The 21800-nt window shown below is 40.0% G+C and overlaps 1 protein-coding gene and 1 pseudogene across 1 annotated transcript in view; one reads left to right on the top strand and one right to left on the bottom strand.

Moving 5' to 3' along the window:
- The window catches only part of SLC13A1 (solute carrier family 13 (sodium/sulfate symporter), member 1), a 79088-nt gene that overhangs the window by 10445 nt on the left and 46843 nt on the right, over positions 1-21800 (top strand). Inside the window, exons 2-6 of the mRNA XM_006771425.2 lie at positions 3434-3562; positions 16373-16509; positions 19982-20169; positions 21069-21126; positions 21208-21256. Coding sequence (XP_006771488.1) covers positions 3434-3562; positions 16373-16509; positions 19982-20169; positions 21069-21126; positions 21208-21256 — 561 coding nt within the window. The remainder of the gene's footprint in view (positions 1-3433; positions 3563-16372; positions 16510-19981; positions 20170-21068; positions 21127-21207; positions 21257-21800) is intronic.
- LOC102768552 lies at positions 6204-8039 on the bottom strand (annotated as a pseudogene).

Below are 21800 nucleotides of genomic sequence, written 5' to 3'. Positions count from 1 at the left end.
CTTCCTTCCTCCCTTCCTGGGCACTACCTGGGAGCACGTTCCTGTTTGAAACTTGAGCCTAGAGTTAAAGATAAAATGGAAGATCTAGAAGAGGAAGTAAGCCATGCTTCTCAAACTTTAACCTATATGATTCTTATATAGGTTATAGAATCTTATATAGATTCTTATCAGAATCACCTCAGGAACTTGCCGGTCCTGATTCAGTATGTTGGGGGCAAGCCTGAGATTCCACATTTTTCACAGCTTTCAGATTATGCTGATGCTGCTGGTCCATGGACCACAGAGCGGGTACACAGGGCAATTCAAATGCGCAACCCAAGTGTTGATTCTGAGACGGTGAAGAAAGATTTTTGAGGCAGGGAAGGTGGGCAGCATTTTTCTTACCAGAGATTTTACTCAAATGCTGAGAAAGGCCAAGCAGGCAAGAGAATGCGTGAAATGGAGTCGTGGTATTGTACAAAGCTGAAATCTACACAGCAGCCTTGGGGAAGTTTTTCTCAAGTCTGGAGAATTATTGACATTGAAGAAACTGATCCCAATGTTCCCAACTTCCTTAGTTTTTCAAGAGAAGCCAGAAATTCATACTTGTTTTTTTAATATGAAATCTGCTGCTGGTTTTAATTCCTGACTCAAATTAAACACACACACACACACACACACACACACACACACACCACTGGGAGTCGTACATTTTATTTTCTTGCTAGACTTGGCCATCAGCCTGCAGCTGCTTCATCTAAAGTCACTGGGTCACAGAGTTCACGAGTCCAAAATAGGGTCACAGGCAATAGTAGCTGGTGCTTAGGGCATCTGGAGACTTGCTGGTATGACTGTATGGTTGAATATTATGGACTAGAGTTTAGTAAAAGGGTGCATGATGAGACCAGGGACTGGAACACAGATGTCAAGAAGATATGTAAAGAAGACTCTTTAAAAATAGAGAGTTGATGTCAGGAAGTAATGGGGTAAGTCTTACTATAATTAGACTGAAAGTGGCCTTGAATGGGGATTTTGAATTGTTTTCAAGCAACCACTGAAAATCACTGATTTGATTGTTTTAAATAAAGGCTGGGACTGTTTGAATATGAAAGTGTTAGCTGGGCAGGCTAATAATTTAATATATTAGGAAATTTTCCTTTTTATTCCGGTCCCAAAGTTGCCCTATCTGAGCAGAATGTGACTGTCTAGATGAAGTAGATCTGTGTTGAAATGAAATTTTATCTCTCATGGCAGGGGTTATGTGTGGTGAACAGAATTAGCTAGCAACATTTTCCCCCCTCCCTCCCTTCCACTTTTCTTTCCTCTCTCCCTCTCTCCCTCCCTCCTTTCTTTCCTTCCCCCTTCCTTCCTTCCTTCCTTCTTTTTTAATTTTTTAATATTAGTAGTCCCTGATGGATTTGTGCTCTAGATAGTTGTCAGGGTGGCTAGCCCCTTAGTCTGGTTTTATGCAAAAGAATGACAAAATCAAAGTGGATTCTTAGAAGATGATCTGGTTTTGGAACAGCCTTGCCTGCAGTGGAAGAAGTGGGGTTAAGGCTGAGGGGCAGATTTGAGAGGTAAAATGATGGGGAGATAGAGGACAAAGAGACTGGTTGGTTGTGCCTAAAGAGCAAGATAGTAAAAGAGTCCCTTTTGTCTTTGAAATCTAGGTTCAATACCTTTCTATGATAGAAAAAAAGTCATCAGGAGGAGCTCAGGGGTTATTCATGTTTGTTCTAAGGAAAATATAAGCCTGGTCTTTCCCCTACATTGACATTTTAAATTAAGCTGGTATTCACAAATTTTTTCCAAAGAAGTTAGGAAGATAAAGTCAAGGCTTTGTTTTATTGTTTACTTGAGATTATAGAGGCAGACTTTGTATAAAACTGTCAACATCAAAAACCTTTATTCTTTCTTTTTAAAAAAGATAACAAACAATAAATATATGATACTAGAGGCCTGGTGCACGAATTTGTACACCAGTGGGGTTCCTCGGCCTGGCCTACGGGGATCGGGCTGAAACAGGCTTTCTGACATCCCCCGGGGGGTCCTGGATTGAGAGAGGGTGGTTCTCGGGTGATGCACCCTGAACTCGGGCTCCCTCCTTTCTGGTTCCGAGTGCGTTACACAAGAACCACAGCTGCCAAGCCACTGCAGCTCAGCAGTTCCCACGTTGAGTGTCTACCCCCGGTGGTCAGTGCACATCATAGCTACAGGTCAGACAGTCATATATATAGATAGCCCTAGCCAGTGTGGTTCAGTTGGTTAGGGCATCACCCCATACACCAAAAGGTGGTAGGCTTGATTCCCAGTCAGGGCCCATACCTAGGTTGTGGTTCAATCCCTGGTCCAGGTGCATGCGGGAGAAAACCAATAAATGTTTCAATATTTTTCAAGTTGATTTCTTTTTCTCTCTCTCCTTCCCTTCTTCTCTCTAAAAATCAATAATTTTTTAAATGATGTAATCCTGGATTATTAAGGATTGCTTAGAAACCCACTAAAAGTGCAGGGATGCTAGGTGAGTAAATGCCAAAACCAGAGAGCTCACCCTGAAGTAGGTGAATCAGAGGGCAGCAGAGCTAGAAATTGTATTGCCCTGGGAAAATCTTAAGTAAAAGATTTCATTAAACTCAGATAGTTTTTGTAAAATTTTTCAAATTCAGTTCAGAATTTGCAGAGATTAATAATGTGAGAGCAAAACAGTGCTATATATGTAATAGATATTAATCTTTATTAATCCCTTAGTAGGTTCTGGATAATTTCCTATGAAAATTATGTATGTACGCCAAATATAATGATGAATTTCAACCATTTCTTAGCAATGCCATAAAACAGAAATCCACAGTTTTATACCCAACAAATTAACAGATTTATTAAGATTTGCAACCCTGTTGAGTCTCCCTGTGTCTCCTAAGGAGCTCAGCTGTCTTTCTAAAAAGCAAGGAAGAAGGTTCTTCACCTCTAAGTTCATATCACTCAGGAGCTAATTCAGTCTCTTCCATGCCATGCAAAAATGTTCTCCCATTTAGCAGAAGGGAAGAAAGATCGGTGTTCATGGATCCCAAACAACCAGGCACCAAGGAATGCAACTAAAAGTGGCTGTAACTTGCCCTTTCTGTACTCCAGAAGAACTGGGAGTGCATTTCATTAGCCACATGGATGAGCCCCAGCAGCCACACACACTGATATGAGCACAGAAAGTTGGCTACATGCTTGGAAGGAAATGTGAAGGAAACGTAATGACTGAGGAATTTTATATGTCTTTGATTTTCTATGTGTATTTGATTTTTGCTCTTGGAATCCCCAAGAATGACAGTTTACCCCCCAACTCAAAGTGCAGAGGCCTCAGAGTTTCCTCCTTCGCTGTGACATGGCTCCATTCAGCAAATGTGGTTGTGATTTGAACTACGATTTCCCAGCCCCATCATTTCATGTTGTGTTTTGCTATTTCCAGGAAGCGAAATGTGCCTACACACTCTTTGTTGTTGGCATATTTTGGCTTACAGAAGCGTTGCCCCTGTCTGTAACAGCTTTGCTGCCTGGCCTAATGTTCCCATTGTTTGGAATCATGCCCTCAAAGACGGTAAGTTAAATTCTCTTGCAAATGTTTACCATGTTTAGATCACTTGTTTTGTGCTGATATTTTCATTGAGAAAACTTATATTTAAAGGTAGCAATAATCTTATGAATAACACTTCCAGGTACCCTGGCCAGGTAGCTCAGGGTCATCTTGATAAGCCAAGGTTGTGGGTTCGATCTCCAGTCAGGGAACATACAAGAACCAATCAATGAATGTATAAATAAGTGGAACAACAAATCTCTCTCTCTCATCAATAAATAAAAATTAAGAAAAAAATGATGCGTCTATGTAAGTCCTCCAAAAATCCAGTTTTTTCTCTTCTCTAGAACTCTGCATGTGTGCCCACCTTCTGGTGGACAAAAACCAAACACAGGCTGCAGCTTCTTGGGCTGTGCATGTCATTAGGGGAAATGTGTGTCCCTTCTTCCCAGGCTGACACCTAAGCCTGGAGCCTCTCTCCCAGCAAAAGGGCCAGTTCTTCCACATCCTGGAGAAGCTTTGTGCGTTCAGCAGAATTCAGTCTCACACAGGGTTGGAAAGCAATTTTTGTTTTTAATGAAGAAAAAGCTTCCCTGTTTTCTTTTCTAGAAACCTGACATTTTAAAAGACAAAACCAAATTAACTTTCACGTGTCTTTCTATTTTGTTCTTGCTGAGAGGAGTTTATTCATGCTGAGAGGTGCTGCTTACCTTTATATAATCTAAAGGTATCCATCTGAAGAAAATGAATTCAGTTTCTTATTAAAACCGTGAAATGCATTGAAACCAGAATATCTATCTCCACACAGTCTGCAGCCACCCAGCACACAACTGCTTACACCACAGCCAAAACATTCCCAGGAAAAAATGTCAAGTTCAAGATGCCAGAATTTATCACCTTTGGACTTCTTTCTTCTGCCAGGGTCCAGGGTCCAATGTTACTATCATGAGACTCATCTGTCTTATAAGGGAGGTGGGGATTTTTTTTAACTAACCCATGATACAGTGTTTTGTTTTTTTTTGTTCTACCCCCCTTTTCCCCCTCCCCCCCGTGTCCCCTGGAGAAACTATTATTCCTTTTCTTATTTTCATGTTGCTCCTTCCCATTTTGGAATTTATTTTTTTGTTTGTTTGGTTGGTTGGTTGTTTTTTGTTTGTTTGTTTGTTTTTTGTTTTTTCATTTCTGTTCCTTCCTTTTCCTCTTTTCTTACTACATTTCCTTCTCCCTTATAATCTTGACTCATATTTTTCGAGGCACCATTGATTTGAAAGTGTGTAGCTGAGGCTGTACCTTAGCTTCTCTCACTCACAGGCTGAAGATTTGCTGCCCCACAGAATCTAGGAGCAATAAACGAAGATGTTTCTCAAAGGCTCCAACACTTTATATGGCTCTCAATAAAGGAAATAGAAAAAGGAGTTGACAAATCCTCAGAAATAAGGTGTCAAATGAGTAACCTCTGCTTTGCTGGCTTGTGTGGTCGCACTGCCAGAGATAAAGTTTAACAGCCACATATTTGTCTCTGATGATTTAATAACAAGCAGACTGACTAAATTAACATTTTACCAGAGACTTCTGTAGAAGCAAGATGAACTGGAATCATGGGACATTTCTGTGGCCAGCAGGCTGGAGGGAGACAAGGAAAAGGGGACCTAGAAAGGCCTGGCTTTGTGGGAACTGCCCAAGAAATAGTTCTGCCCCTTTTCACTATGCGGAGGCCCACAAGAGGCAGCAAGATTCCAGGCGCCAATGACAGCTGCATTACGCAGGCTGCTGATAGCTGTCCAAGAGTCCTTTACCCCCAAAGTCCTTTACCCTCAGGCTAATGTAACAGTCACAGAATCGTAGACTTGGAAGGGAGTTGTCTGAGTCATTCTACCCTGGGCAGGGATTCCCCTCCACAATGTCCCTAACAGATAAGATCACTCAGGAAGTGCTTAAAGGCTTCCTCTGTGTGGGCTTGAATCCCTGGGGTGGGGGGTGGGGGGGCATGGCATTTTTGAATAATTTCAACAGTCAGGTGACTCAGCTTTATTGAGCCCAAGCCTGAAACTCAGTCACTCTGACTCTTGAAACTTCTCTTGTAGCTAAGATTCCACCAATGAACCTCTCATCTTTCTTTCACATGATAGTGCTGCTTGGATTTGAAAATAAATATAATCTCTTTAAGTCTTCCCACCTCCAGCTTTCAGACCTCAGCTCTCTTCCTCAAGCCCACCACATCCAACTCCTTCGCCACCACCATCTTTTCTCTTGGTGAAACTACCTCTGGTTTGTCAATGACACTTAAGGATTAAATAGTTAAAAATGCAATGTCTGTCACATAGTAAGTACTCAATATATGTCAGTCAATATTACTAGGATTGTTTGTACACTGACAAAAGTGAATAGATCACTCTAGAAACATTCTTTTTATTTTCCTTTGCCAAAATAAGATTTTATTTTGAAAGTCATTTAAAAGATACCAAGACTCAATGGATGTAGTTCCTAAACCGTATTCTGTCCAACTCCCACCAGTTGTCTCTGTCATGCCCCAAAATTGCTTTCGTTGGTAATTCCTATTTTTAGCTTGCTAGAGAAAAGATGTTTTCCTTTTTGTTTGTTTATTTGTTTGTAGAGTAGAGCTTTATTTTCCAGGAAATAGTGTGTTTGTAAAAAAAAAAAAAAATCAGGTAGACCTACTATGATCAACAATGTGGGGAGCGAGGGGGTCAGCCAGAGGTGAAATGGAAAGGCTCTTCAGTATTTGTTGCAACCAGAAATCCACATGTGAAACGACATCCAAGAATAAGGTTTTGTGCGAAGTTGCTCTGTCTTTGGATCAGAGAAACGAATCACTGGTCCTCCTGCTGACTCACTGCTAGTGCAGCTCGCAGCTCCTCCGGACCGCAATCCTGGAAGGGGGCTCTGTGAATCTCTGCAGTTTCAGGGTTGACAGCAACGCCATAAATCACTGGGAAGTGGTTTTCATTTTCTTCCCGGTCATTTAATTCTGTCACATATAATGTCATTAAGTGACTGTTATCTTCCTGTCTGTCAAATTCACTAAGAAGTTGATGAGTACATTTTTGTGACAACTGCCCATTGTCCCTGAAGCCTCCTACGAGGCTCACTTCCAGGGTTCCACACTGAGAGCGATTGGGAAAGGATTTTATGGAGTTCATCACCGAGGGGCCTGAGTTTGGGTGTAGGTTCCATCACAGTGTATCAAGCAGGTAACCCATTACCTGTGTGCCTCAGGACTACAATGTGACAAGTCGTGGCATCATCAGAGACAGGAGTGGGGATGGAGCCATCCTTGGAGGTGGTCACTGCAGGCTCTCTTTGCTGAACATACAGAAGGCCCTGGGGTCCCCCTTGTTGAACAGACTGACCTCTGAGCAGTCTGGCTCTTTCCTCCGGAAGTGGGTGGGCTCAGATAATGGTCCCTCACCGCCCCTCAACCAGCAGCTCCCCACATGGGCTGCCCGCCTCCCTCTAGAAACATTCTGATTGTTGCAAAGCTAAAGTGAGTTTATCATCTCCCTTCTGGTATTTCAGTCTAAATTCATTTTAAATTTTATGTGACTTTTCACCTGTTAAGTTTAACTGGAGCTTGAAACATATCAAAGTCCTTATGACTTTTAGTGGAGGAAACTGTTTTTTGGTCTTGTGATCCTCTGTCCACACAGGGCAATGACCTTTTTCTCAAAAGTAGCTGACCTAAGCTACAAGGAAAGGGGTAGAGATTCAGTCAGAAGACCTGAGCTAAACGCATGATATTCACAATAATTACCTGTATGATCCCGATCATGTCTTTTAATAATGCCTTTTTTTTCTCATCTGTCAATGGGGAATGACAATGTCACACAATTCAAGGGTTATAACAATCAAATCAAATAATACATGTGGAACAGTGGTGCAAACTAAGTATCAAATATTCTTATGCATGTTAATATTCACAGTTAAAGTTTGTTTAATAGTGTGAAACTATCATCCCAGCCTGTTGCAGCACTTTGGAATCTCACCTGTCACTGGAGAGAATAATATTTCTTTAATATCTTTATCCAAGTTCAGAGCCCTACACATCTCTTTGGCCACCATAGTTTTAACATTATTTATCAAGCCAGCGCTAAATACCTATATCTTATTTATTGTTAGAGACGGGCTCTGCGCCCTGCTTCTTGTCTTGTTTGTAAGAAGGAATTCAAATGAGAGACAGCTCCAAATACCAAAGCATGTGAGAGTTTATTTGCAATTAAAGGAAATATACTCAGATATAGCCTAAGCTGGAAGTTTAGCTGGCAGAAGCCAAACCAAATGCCCCACCAGTTTGGGTTTTGTAATTTTATACTCTGGAGTTTACAAAACCAAACCAAAAAACAAAAGCCAAACCTCCTCAGGTTTCAAGGCTGCCCCACCCAGTTGTTAAGCTATCTGTTATACCACATGTTGGAGGAGGTTTCAAGTCTCCCCCTTCCTCACTCTTGGGTCTGTTCACTCTCCGATAGTTCTTGTTAGTCATGTCTCCCAAGTCTTCCCTTTGATTTTAGCTATCTTTCCCTGCTCATATCTATCAAACTATGTACTCCAACATTACTGAGCACATTTTTGTATGAAGAGCATCAACAAGTATTGAATTTCTCTCATCCATTGAATAAATTTGAAATGCTAAATATGTAGTGTGCCATTAGATTTCCCCAAACAGATTTATTGTTATTAAAGCACATTTATATATAAATTTAAATATATAGATGTAAAGATACAAATGTACAATAAAATGTTATATTACATATTTACTCAGTTATTTAATAAATATTTATGTGCTAGGACTCTGCCAGACACTTTAGAATATATCAATGAATAAAAACAGACAAAGAGTTCCTGTCTTCCTGGGAAAAAAAGAGACAGCAAACAATATGCCTTAAAGAATAGGTAAATTACTTAGTGAGTTAGAAGGTAATTGGTGCTATAAAAAGTGCAACTGAAGAATGAGGTCAGGAGAGGGTTTCAGTTTTAAATAAAATTATCAATGAGGTGTCCATACCTGAATGAAGATTTACAGGAGATGAAGGAGTTAGCCATTTGGGGATATGGGGAACAACCGTTGCTGAAGGAGAAATACCCCATGCAAAGACCTTAACTCAGGTATATATCTGTAGTGTGATTGGAGCTGAGTGAATGGAGAGAATGATAGAAAAGGTTGTCAAGGAGATAATGTGAAGAGGAACTGGACCATGGAGGGCCAAAGTAAGCCACAATAAGATTTGTTTTTTTAAATATATTTTTATTGATTTCAGAGAGACAGGGAGAGGGAGAGAGAGATGGAAATACAAGTAATGAGAGAGAATCATTGTTTGGTTGCCTCTTGCACGCCCCCTACTGGGGGTCAAGCCCACAACCGGTCATGTGTCCTTGACCAGAATCGAACCTGGCACCCTTCAGTCTGCAGGCCGAAGCTTTATCCACTGAGCAAAACTGGCTAGGATGACCACAATAAGGTTTTAACTGTGAGTGAAGTTAGGCCCTCTAAAAAGCCTTGAGTAGAAGAGTGATATGATCAATTTGACTTTTATTTTAAAAGAATAACATGGGCTGCTGTGTTGAGAACAAGGTAGTAGTTTTTTGGCAATGATCTAGGTGAGAGGCCATGGTAATTCAGACCAGGGATAGTAATGGGGATGGTGAATATATTATATCTATTTTTAATTATATTTTTTATCAATAATTTCCTGAATGATTTGATATGGCACATGAAAGAAGAGAAGTGGAAAAAAAAAGAATACTTCTGTTATTGAACTTAACATAGAATAATTAATTTGATAAATTCTTATCTACATTTTGATGAAAATCCTGAATTTCATAATGATTATATATAAAAATATTCTTAACTAGATAAACTGGAAAAGAAAAAAAAGAAAGAAGTGTAGGAGCTTCACAGCTTTTTTTTTAAATCCTCACCCAAGGATATTTTCCCCTTGATTTTTAGAGAGAGTAGAAGAGAGAGGGAAAGACAGAGAGAAATATCGATGTGAGAGAAACACATCGATTGGTTACCTCCTGCAGGAGCCCGACCAGGTCCTGGGCCAGGGAGGAGCCTACAACCGAGGTATGTGCCCTTGACAGGAATCAAACCTGGGAGCCTTTAGTCTACAGGCTGACACTCTATCCACTGAGCCAAACTGGCTGGGGCCCTCACAGCCTTTTGACCAGCCAACTGGAAAAAAGGAGTTGCTATCAACTGGAATGAAGACTATGAGCAAAGTAGGCTTGTTGCAGGAGACAGACTGACACCCGGAGTTCGGTGTTGGACGCTAGGTTCGAAAGACCTATTTTGTTTCTAAGTGAAGGTGTTGAGTAGGCAGTTAGATACAAATGAGTTCAGAGTTCACGAGACAGCTTTGAGCTGGAAATATAGACTTGCTATTCAGTAGCCCTAAGATTTGAAAACATCATTTAAAGAACAAGTGAAGATAGAAAAGCAAAGAGCACCAAGAACTGAGCCCTGGAGAACTAAGAGGTTGGCGAGAAAAGAAAGTGCTAGCAAAGAAGACTGAGAATGAAAGGTTATTGAGATAGAAGGGAGACCGTGAGGGAGTGGGGTTTAGAAATGCAAGTGAAGCAAATGTTTTAAGAATGAGGCAATGATCCAAAGTGTCAAATCCTCTAGTAGGTCAATTAATGTGAAAACTGGAAATTGACCATTGGATTTAGCAGCACAGCATAAGTAAATATTCTCTTAAGTATATTATTAAAATACTAAGGGCCCAGTGCACGAATTCGTGCACCTTGAAAGGAACTGTGGGTTCCAAGGCACAGGGGCGGGTCTCACCCACCTTCCACCACCCCACCCAGCCCCTCCCGCTGTGGCCCCCCCCGCCTCCTGTCTGCTGGCAGGGGCATGGAGCAATTGAAGCTGATGCCAGCAGCAGATGCAAGCAGTGGCTGCTGCTCCTATTGCCCCTCAGGAGCAGGGGGAGGTGGAGAAGCCCTCAGGGGTGATCAGGGCCAGCAGCTGCTGCCTGTACCCGCTGATGGCGCCAAGTGATCAAGACCAGCGCTGGGCACTGGCAGCGGGTGTGAGCAGCGGCTCCAGCGCTGGCTGCAGGTGTGAGGGTCAGGCGGGACCGTGGTGTGCGGGAGCAAAGAATTTTCAGTAACCATCAGAGGCTCTCCCCGATGACAGCAACCAATGCACCACCCTGGTCTGGCATTCCCTCTCACCCGCTCCAGCATCTCACCATGGCCAATGCCCGCTGTGTTCTGCACATGCCCCCTGGTGGTCAGCATACGTCATAGCAACTGATTGTTTGGTTGTTCCAGTTGTTCAGCCATTCGGCCTATTTGCATATTAGCCTTTTATTATATAGGATAGGATAGGCTTTATAATCATACACATTAGAACTGACAAAGTATCCCCCAAAATATCATTTAATTCACAAATGTGATGTGAAGTATTATTTTACTTTCATGGGTAAGTATACTGGCTTGTAGCAAGTTTGCTGAACTGGTGTAAATTACGTAGCTAAGAGAGAACCCAGGTGCTCTGATCACAAAAGCCCATGTTTCTTGATGAAATCCCATTTGAAACAAATGTAACTATCTTGTCGTTGCAAATAGATTTCAAGTTTTGTTAGAAATCTGATTTGACATACCAACTTTGCCTCGAAAATAGTTATATTTATCAGCATCTTTTACAAACCAATGGCACCTTCTCTTATTACCTCCTATACAAGTAGACTATAAGCACACACAGCTAAAGTTCTTCAAATATACTAACTCTGATGAAAAACAAACAACGGAAAACGGAATGCAAAAATCCCTCGTTAAGTTTAACAACTAATTTCATTTAGACAATTGGGCTGAAGGCCATAATTTGTTTACATATTATATTATGGGGTGGACAAACCATAAATCTGAGGGATGTATCCAGCCTGCAACCCAGTTTTCAAAGTAAAATGTTTTGTTGGAAACACACACAGCTATGGTCACTCATTTATGTAATATCTTTGGCTACTTTTGTGCTACAGAGACAAGTTGAAATAATATTATAGAAATTATAAGGCTCACTAAGTCTAAAATATTTATTAATTTTTTATAGAAAAATTCCGTCACATTCTGGTATAATCTAAAGATATTATAAAAAGCATATCTCATGGTCCTGGACCCCTTTCTGTGTTTAATTAGTTACAAATAATAGCTTGCTCCTATATGTTCCTTTGTGTTTTTAAAAGAATATTGCCTTTTTCCTCTCATTTAAGTACAGAGTACTGTTGAGATAGGATCATTGGAACTTAATTTAATGTGCAAAACTGCACAAGAGATAAGAGTAGAGTAAAGCTCAAATGTCTATTTATCTTACAATTATCAAATCAAGTATCAGATGCTAAAGGCTTTCCAAATTCCCCTAGGAAAAAGTGGTCGCTTACTCTTTGAGACCTCAACTATGCCTTGATGATGTAGCTCTCATGTACCTGTGATACATTGTTGTGCTCTTTGTTAACTTATTTTTCCTCATTTAACACCCTGTAAACTCTTCTGAGTTTAGACTTATTAATCCAACACCTGCTGAGTGCCAATACATGCCACGCATGTGCTAAGTCCATAAATACAATGACCAGTAAGACACATCTGTGGCTTCAAAATATGTCTAGTTGAATGAAAGGAATGGCTAAGTAAAGAAATGATCTCTATACAGATTAAGATGTACTATAACAAGAGAACGTACCATCCAACCAAGTCTGGGGTGGTCAATCTTGGAAGAACTGATATCTGAGTTCATTCACGAAGGAAGATAAGGGGTAACCAAGGTGAGAGAAAGGATCATTCCAGTTAAATGACAAGCAAGTGTTACAGCATTCCTATGTTTGGGGCTGCACACGTAGGAAGGAGTTGGTGGAGCACTGAAAGACTAAGCAGGAGAGATGAGACGGAACTAAATAATAGTCTTGTAAGTCATGTCAAAAAGATTAGGTTTGGCCTTAAAAGACATGGGGTCCACTGAAGGAGTATAGGAAGGACAATAATCAGATTCACCCTTCAGAAAAGTGACTGTGACAATGCAATGAGTGAATTAGAGAAGGAAAGATTATGCAGAAACCGAGTAAGAAATGGTGAGGAGCTTAATGAAGACAGTAGTGTGCAAAGAGAGAAAAGCTGACAAATTTAAAAGATTTGAAGGAACCAGAAATAATAGAATTTGGTGACTAACATACACATATTGAACATGAGAAGGGAATCATGGCTGGCCCTCAGGTTTCTGACTTGAGGAACTTAATAGATGAAAGTTTCAAGCACCACAAAAAAGAGGAATGTTGAGTTTTTAGATATTTGTGGAAAATTCAAATGGAAATGTTGGATATACCAGCCTGGAACTCAGACTTATCTATCTGGATATAAAAATTTTAGAGTCTTCAGAATTCATTCAATAAATCTGTATTGAATGCCTATTCTGTGCCAGACATTATTTTAATCACATAGAGATATAAATTAAAATCATAAGATTCAACCATTAGGTGTAAAAAATGGTTCATAAATCTGGAAGTACTAGTAGATTAGTAAATTGAAAGAATACTTATACCAAGATAAAGGGTCGAGGGAGGGAGTTAGGAGAATAGCATTTTGGGAACAGAGTGTAGATAATTGGAATTTAGGAGCTCAGTAACCATAGCTTATTAATTGATTTTCTTTCTCTCTTTCTCAGCCCAGGGTTCCAGTGCTGGGAAGGGAAGTCCCCATAACTTTGTGTTACAAAAACCTGAAGGGATTGTGGCTGAGTGACATTGGTGGCAGCCAGAGACCCAGGCAGTTCCTCTTAAAGGGCCGGCACACTGACTTACTCAAACTTGCTTTCTCTGAGCTCCAGCACTATGGTAGCAGCTTGAAAGGATCCAGGAACATAGGGAGAGGAAATAAATTGTCTGACCTCAGGGCAAGAACTCTGGGGCAGCTTTCTCCTAGATAAAAGTGCTTGCAGAGGTCATTGTTCTTATGCTGAAATCTCCCTCCCCACAGAGCTGACTGGCAAGGTGCCATATCTGAGTCTAGCAACCTGGCTCACACTGTTCCATCTGTCTAGGTCAGTGGTTCTCAACCTTGGCTGCACATTAGAATAGCCTGGGAATATTTTTAAAATCCTGATTTCTGGGCCTCATCCTCCGGAAATTCTGTTTCTTTGTTACTAATGTTGTGGCCCCACCCCATAACAAAGAAACAGAATTTCCAGATGAGGCCCAGAAAACAGGATTTCAAAAAGATCCCCAGGTGATTCTAATGTGCAGTCAAGGTTGAGAACCACTGGTCTAGATCAGTGGTCGGCACACTGCGACCCCTTGAGTGTGGCTCTTCACAAATACTACATGTGGGCGCACACGCTGCGCCACCCAATTTGCAGCCCCACACAAGCTGTTTGCAGCAGCTTTTCCATATGACTGGCTGTGTTGGCTTAGGCTTCAGACTTTCCTAAAATCTCTCAAACAAGCAGCAGCTGTTCACAGCATGCCCCATACAAACTTAATAAGCTGCCCCATGCCAGGCACTAGCAACAGTCTGTCTTGGTTTACAGTTTGGACTCTTCTGGGCACCTCCAAGCCCAATACAAGTAGCGGCCATCTTCAGATCACTCTGTAGCTTGTGCTGGGTGGCCCCAGGCAGGGCACAGGCAACCACTGACTTTGCACCTCATAGAAGGCCCCTGAGCCTTTGACAGCTTCTGGTGGACAGCTTCATAAAACACCATATTACAACTCTACACATCTACATGTGACACACTCCAGGGGCAGATTCAGTGAGTACCAAAGCCCCACTGAAACAAGTCATGCCCCATAGAGGTGTCTCCTGCACAGCAGCTCTTCCACTGTAGTTGCTGCTGGCCTTCACAGCCAATTAGCCTGGGGGTCAATTCCTCCCAGTGACCCAACAGTAATCAAGGCTTAACTACAATAAGACAGTGCACACAGTCCACACAGGGGCACACTTAGAGAGCCCAGCTCAGATGACTGGGGAGAGTGAGCCCTTGGCCCTATATGACATCTACTATACAAGGCCACTCTACCAATTTCAGGATACATAGCAGCTCTACCTACTACATAGAAATGAACACAGGGGAGCAGCCAAATGTGGAGACAAAGACACATGTCACAAATAAAAGGACAGAAGAAATTTCCAGAAAAATAACTAAATGAAATGGAAGCAAGCAAACTACTAGATACAGAGTTCAAAACAATGGTTATAAGGTTTCTCAAAGAACTTAATGAGAGCTTCCAGGGACTTGATGATAATTTCAAGGGTCTTAGTGAGAACATCAAATACATGAAAAAACACCAGTCAGAAATGAAGAATAATTTACAGAGAATTACAGCAGAGTAGAAGACACGGAGAATCAAATCAGTGATTTGGAATATAAGGAAGCAAAAAACACCAGAAGAACAAAAAGAAGTGTGAATCCAAAAATATGAATATAGTGCATTGAGCTTCTGGGGAAATTTCAAGGGTACCAACATTCACATCCTGAGGATGCCAGAAGGTGAAGAGAAAGAGAGAGCAAGATATTGACAATCTATTTGAAGATATAATAACAGAAAACATCCCCTACCTGTTGAAAGAAATAGATTAACAAGCCCAGGAAGTGCAGAAATACCCAAACAAGATGAATCCAAAGAGGCTCACATCATAATTAAAATGCTAAAGATTAAAGAATCTTAAAAGCAGCAAGAAAAAAGCAGTTAGTTACCTAGAAGAGATCACCCATACAGCTGTCAACTGATTTCTCAACAGAAACTTTGCAGGCCAGAAAAGAGTGGCAAGATATATTCAAAATGATGAGTGGCAAGGACCTACAACCAAGACTACTCTACCCAGCAAAGCTATCATTTAGAATTGAAGATAAGATAAAGAGCTTCACAGACAAGAAAAAGGTAAAGGTATTTATCACCATCAAATTAGTATTGCATGAAATGTTGAATGGCCTTCTTCAAGAAGAAGAAGAGGAAGAAAGAAGAAGAAGAAGAGGAGGAGGAAAAAGAAGAAGGAGAAGAAGGAGAAGAAGAGGCAATATGAACAATAAAATGACAATAAATCTGTCAGCCATTGAATTTAAAAATCAAAACAAATGAATAAGGAATCTAATGAACAAAATAAAGTGATGAATATAATAGAAGCAGAAGCATGGAAACATGGAACAAACTGACTAATTTCAGAGGGACAGGGGAGGGGAGAGCTAATCTTATTTGACACAAAATCTTTTTTTTTTTTGAGAAAAATATTATGTACCTGACATACTTCAGAGCATTCATTCTTTGCTGAATACTGCTGCAAATGGTTGCCCCAATTGTCTGTACACTTTACTAAATCTGAATGGTGTTAGCTAAAAATGGCTTAAAATGTTGACGTCATTCAAGGTTATTTATTTTATAAGAAATAATTTTGAAGGTAAAACCATTTAAAATACAAATGCTAATAAAGATATTGGTGAGTTAAAAGCTCAACTTAGGACTTTCCCAAATTATAGGCATTGACATTCTATGGTAGGAGCATAACCCAATTAACCCCAGTTTACAGATGGAGAAATTAAGGCATAGAAAGCCTTTTTTGTCTGATGTTATTCAGCTGTTTAAAAACCCAGAATCCCGAGTTCTCCCCCCCCCCCCGAATATTTTCTCTTAAAACTACTATTTCTGGGTAAGAATATAAAACATACTTAAAGTTGTAGTCAAACACATATGCATTTCTCTCAACAAAATAGAAACATTATGTAGCTGAAAGTCAAAGTTAAGAGCAATGAAATAATGCCTTTTTTTTTGTGTAATGTCATCCCCCCCCCACCAACCTAAATAACCATGGATTTAATTATAATTTCAGGTGGCATCTGCTTATTTCAAAGACTTTCACCTACTGCTAATTGGAGTCATCTGTTTAGCAACCTCAATAGAAAAATGGAATTTGCACAAAAGGATTGCTCTGAAAATGGTGCTGATGGTGGGTGTAAACCCAGCATGGTAAGCTCTGCATTTATTGTTCCAGGTTGACATCCATTTTTGTGCAGAGCAAATAACCAAAAGGGTAATGCATAGCCAGGCAGTCATTTGCATTGCAGTATACTTCGTGACTTTATTTTCTCTGAAAATATGAAAGTGAGATAAAGTATACTTGGGTTGTAGGAGAAAAGGAACCACTTTCTTTTCCATGAAGGTCTAGTTATAGGGAGATTGCACACAGCTCCCTTACCTTTTATGCACCATAAGAATCAAAGGTGAGAGGAGCCTTGAACTTCAACATGCAAGATTGATAGACTTCAGAGTAGATTTCATACTGTCTTGTTTATTTGGATTACACATTCAAGACTTGTACAAGAGCATCATTAATCCCAGGGAGGATGTTAGGAACCAAAGACAATGACATTACTGACAAAATACAAATACGTGCCAAAAAATTCCAAGGTGGACATTTTCATTATTTATTTGTTTGTTTGTTTGTTTTAATCCTCACCCGAGAATATTTTTCCATTGATTTTAGAGAGAGTGGAAATGAGAGGGAAAGACAGAGAAATATTTATGTGAGAGAAACACATCGATTAGGAGCCCGCAACTGAGGTACATGCCCTTGACCAGAATTGAACCTGGACCCTTCAACGCTCTACCCATTAAGCGAAACTGGCCAGGGCAACATTTTTGTTTTTAAATGAACTGTTGCAAAGTGAAATAAACAATTAAGAGACTTCCTCTAGCTCTGGCTGGTATTGGTCAGCGGTTAGAGTATTGGTCCATGCACCTAAGGGTCATGGGTTCGATTCCAGTCAAGGGCACATACCTAGGTTGTGGGTTCACTCTCTGCCCCCTGTCGGGATGCATGCGGGAGGCAAAACTTTATTTATAGCATGTGAAATCACTCATTTGACTGGTTTTCTCAACTGAAATGAATTTCCCCCATTAAATTAACTGGCTATTTTCGTTTTAATTCCGGCTCTTAAGAATGTAGATGTAAGCCAAATTAACTTTCCAGTGTCAATATCATTTGCATAATGGAGTTATACTTTAAAGCCTTAGGTGGTTCTTCCCTCATCTTTCTTTGAAAATGAGAAAATTGTATTGAATTCTGTTGCATAATTCATTCTAGGGTATAACCACATCTATGTTCATCATTTATGGAGCAAACTGTTTTGTTAAATACAAAAACAACTCAGAGGAGACAAATTTTAAAAAATATTTACTTAAAAATTGTATAACATATATGTGTTAAGGGCATTTCACTTCTTTAAGAGTGAAATGGTGTTCCAGGCTTCATGGGTGCTATAGAAATGTGTCCCTTTACTGCACAGTGGAGCACTATCCATTATGCCAGTAAATGGCTTTTCAATTTAAGGCATTTTTATCAAACAGAAACCTTATCTGATCCCAGCCTTTTTTATTGGAAGATTTTGTGTCTTGCCAATGCATTATCTTAAAAGCATTTCTAGTTTTCTTTTCTTTTTTGTTGAATTTATTGGAATGACATTGGTTATTAAAATACTATATTTTTCAGATGTACAATTCTATAACACATCATCTGTATTTTGTATTGTGTGTTCACCACCCCAAATCAAGTCTCCTTCCATCACCATTAATCTCCCCCACCATTCCTCTTTTATTACGAACTAGAGGCTAGGTGCATGAAATTCATGCATGGGTAGGGTCCCTAGGCCTGGCCAGCAATCAGGGCTGATTGGGACCTTCTGGCTGCCGGCCTCCCTTCCCTGGCTGCTGGCTGCAGGCTGCCAGCCAGGATCTTCCTTCGTTCTGTGCCACCCGCCTATGGTCAGCGCATGTTATAGTGAGCCATTCAAACTCCCATGGGGACAATTTGCATATTAGGCTTTTATATAGAGAGATAATTTCTTTTTTTTGTTGAATTTATTGGAATGACATTGGTTATTAAAATACTATATTTTTCAGATGTACAATTCTATAACACATCATCTGTATTTTGTATTGTGTGTTCACCACCCCAAATCAAGTCTCCTTCCATCACCATTAATCTCCCCCACCATTCCTCTTTTATTACGAACTAGAGGCTAGGTGCATGAAATTCATGCATGGGTAGGGTCCCTAGGCCTGGCCAGCAATCAGGGCTGATTGGGACCTTCTGGCTGCCGGCCTCCCTTCCCTGGCTGCTGGCTGCAGGCTGCCAGCCAGGATCTTCCTTCGTTCTGTGCCACCCGCCTATGGTCAGCGCATGTTATAGTGAGCCATTCAAACTCCCATGGGGACAATTTGCATATTAGGCTTTTATATAGAGAGATAATTTCTTGTTTAAGCCGATTTCTAATATGTTTTCTTTTGTTTTGTTTGACACATATAAAATATTCACCTTATCTGAAGTTGAAACTTATAGTGTAAAATTTTTCTTGTACGTCTAGTTTTAAAAATATATTTTTATTGATTTTAGAGAGAAATGGAGAGGGAGAGACAGACAGAAACATCAATGATGAGAGAGATTCATAAATCAGATGCCTCCTGCATACCCAACACTGGGGATTTGGTCTGCAACCCAGGCTTATGCCCCAACCAGGAATCGAACTGTGACCTCCTGATTCATAGGTCGACGCTCAAACACTGAACCATGCCAGCTGGGCTTGTAGATCTATTTTGAAAGGGAGTCAGAGAATTTAATAAGTGGCTTTATATGGAAAGCTGTGCTTCTGAATGATTTTCTGGGACCTTCTACTCAAAAGAGATCATGTTTTAATCCAAGTGTGATTTTGAAAGCTTATAGACATGGTTTCAAATCCTATAGTTTTAGGTATGTTATTATTAAGGGAGAAAACTACTCATAAGAGAAGACAATGTAATATATCCAGTTCTTGACAACAGGCAGGAATGTCAGATTCAGATGAGCATGAGTAATAATAGAATCTACAGAAAATTCTGAAGCTTCAATTTAGATATTGCTTTTTAACCATTTCCTCCACCCACCACATATTAAGCCCAAGTAGTGAAAAAGTAAAAGGCAGGTTTATAAAAATTAATCTCTCTCCTTGCCCTTATGCCTTCTTGGCAACATCCTCTCCTACAGAGATATGACCAAAAGATCAAAGAAAAAATAAGGGATTCCAAATTCAAAAGTTGATTGCATCTTGTCTTACTAGGATTTGAAGGAAAGTGCATTCAATTATTCGCATAATATTAGAAACTGTCATATCATCTAACAATTTGCAGGCTGGTTATACATTTAGTCATTATTCTGTTTTGGGAGACAAGACTTTTATGGTTTCCTGGGAGACAAAACCTATAAGAACTCCCTTCTAACCCTTGCCATTTTGATTTCTACTGGCTATGACTGTCCTCAGAGTTTGTTTTCTGGGAAGAAACCTGGCCATCAATGTTTTGAACCAATGAATTCCCAACTCATAAACAGCATCCTTTACAGTTAAACAATACAGTTGGTTAAGCTAGGAGCCCAGCTCATACTAAAAGTCCTCTCCTCTCATTTCAGGCTGACATTGGGCTTCATGGGCAGTACTGCCTTCTTATCTATGTGGCTTAGCAACACTTCCACTGCTGCCATGGTGATGCCCATCGTGGAGGCTGTGGTACAGCAGATCATCAGTGCTGAAGCACAGGTCAAGGCCACTCAGATGGCTAATTGCAATGGATCAATCAATCACGGGCTGGAGATGGAAGGTATCACATGTAGATATGGCCACAGGGGGTCTAGTCATATGGGCAATAGGCATGAATGTGAGAATTCTGGGTTATATGTTTAATTAACTATCCATATGATATGAATTTAACCTTTCTCTTTCTATATTTCCAAATATTTACACAAGGGAATTGCATTACCTCAATATTTACCTTAAATTAGTGACTGCGTTTACAGTCTCCAGCAAAAGGGGAAGAAAGCCCTTTCCATTCTTCAGCCAGTCTGGTGGAACTCTCTCTCATGTCTTTATCAGCAGACCTCCAGGTTACTCTTTTGTAACTGAAAATATTTTCTTGCATAATATTGAGAATTTTATCAGCAGACCTCCAGGTTACTCTTTTGTACTGAAAACATTTTCTTGCATAATATTGAGAATTTAAAAAAAATACATTTTTATTGATTTCAGAGAGGAAGGGAGAGATAGAGAGAGAGAGATAAATATCAATGATGAGAGAGAATCATTGATCGGCTGCCTCCTGCATGCCCCACACTGGGGATTGAGCCCACAACCCAGGCATGTGCCCTGAATGGGAATCAGACTGTGACCTCCTGGTTCATAGGTCGATGCTCAACCATTGAGCCAGGCTGGCCCAGGCTAGATTGAGAATTTTTAATTCCTACATTTATTTGGAAATGGCATCTCATTTTATTGTGATTATTTCTGCCTCTGATAAAATGCTCTGATGTAGTGAAAAATCTTGGGGGATATTTGTGTTTATAAAGTACATTATTAAGATGAATATTATGTCAGTACAGGTGGATTTGTTTCTTTTCAGCTTCTAGTAATGCTTCCATCACACACACACACACACACACACACACACACACACACTGATAAACTTTCATTTAAATTATTTTTCTTTTATTTAATGTTTTGCAGAATGTGTTAATGAACATGAAACAAATGAGACGAAAGAGAAAACAAAACCAGATCCAGGGTAAACAAAATTGACATTTTGATTAGGATTTTTCAAATTACATTTTAATAATATTATAAACTGGGTCAATTTATTTTTCAGACACGGTAACGATGTAGAGAAAATTTCAAACAAGAAGGAGTTGAAAAAGGTACATTAAACTTGATTTTTTTTCTAAAAGTTACACATGAAATTGTAGTAGAGCCGCACTTAGATATGTATACATTTTTAAAAACTCTTATTTGATTCTTTGTCTATAAATTACTTTGTTTGCCTAAGTCAAACCACAGTGTAATAGTTTTCTTTTTCTTAGCTTCTAAATACCTCAGTGTATATTTCTTAAAATCAAGGGCATTCTCTTATCTAGCCACCATATAAATGTGTCAAAAATCAGGAAATTAACATTGATAAAGAACTGTTACTGAACCCAGACTTTATTCAGATGTCACCCATTGTCCTACATGTGCTCAATAGTGAGAATCTTTCAGGAGCTGAGATCACTGTTGCATTTCAGTTGTCATTTCTCTCCAGCCTTCCTTCTTCTGGATCAGTCTTCACCCATCTTTCGTTGTCCTTCACATTGACATTTTGAAGAGAGGGGGCCAGTTGCTTTGCAGAATGTCCCAGGATTTGGGTTCATCTGATATTTCATCAGATTCAGGTTATGCTTGGGGGTGGGTAGGAATACCCAAGAA

The sequence above is a fragment of the Myotis davidii genome, unplaced genomic scaffold (assembly GCF_000327345.1).
Source record: "Myotis davidii unplaced genomic scaffold, ASM32734v1 scaffold865, whole genome shotgun sequence".
NCBI lineage: Eukaryota > Metazoa > Chordata > Mammalia > Chiroptera > Vespertilionidae > Myotis > Myotis davidii.
The sequence above is the reverse complement of the archived record's forward strand: the minus strand, read 5'-3'. Positions and strand labels throughout refer to the sequence as shown.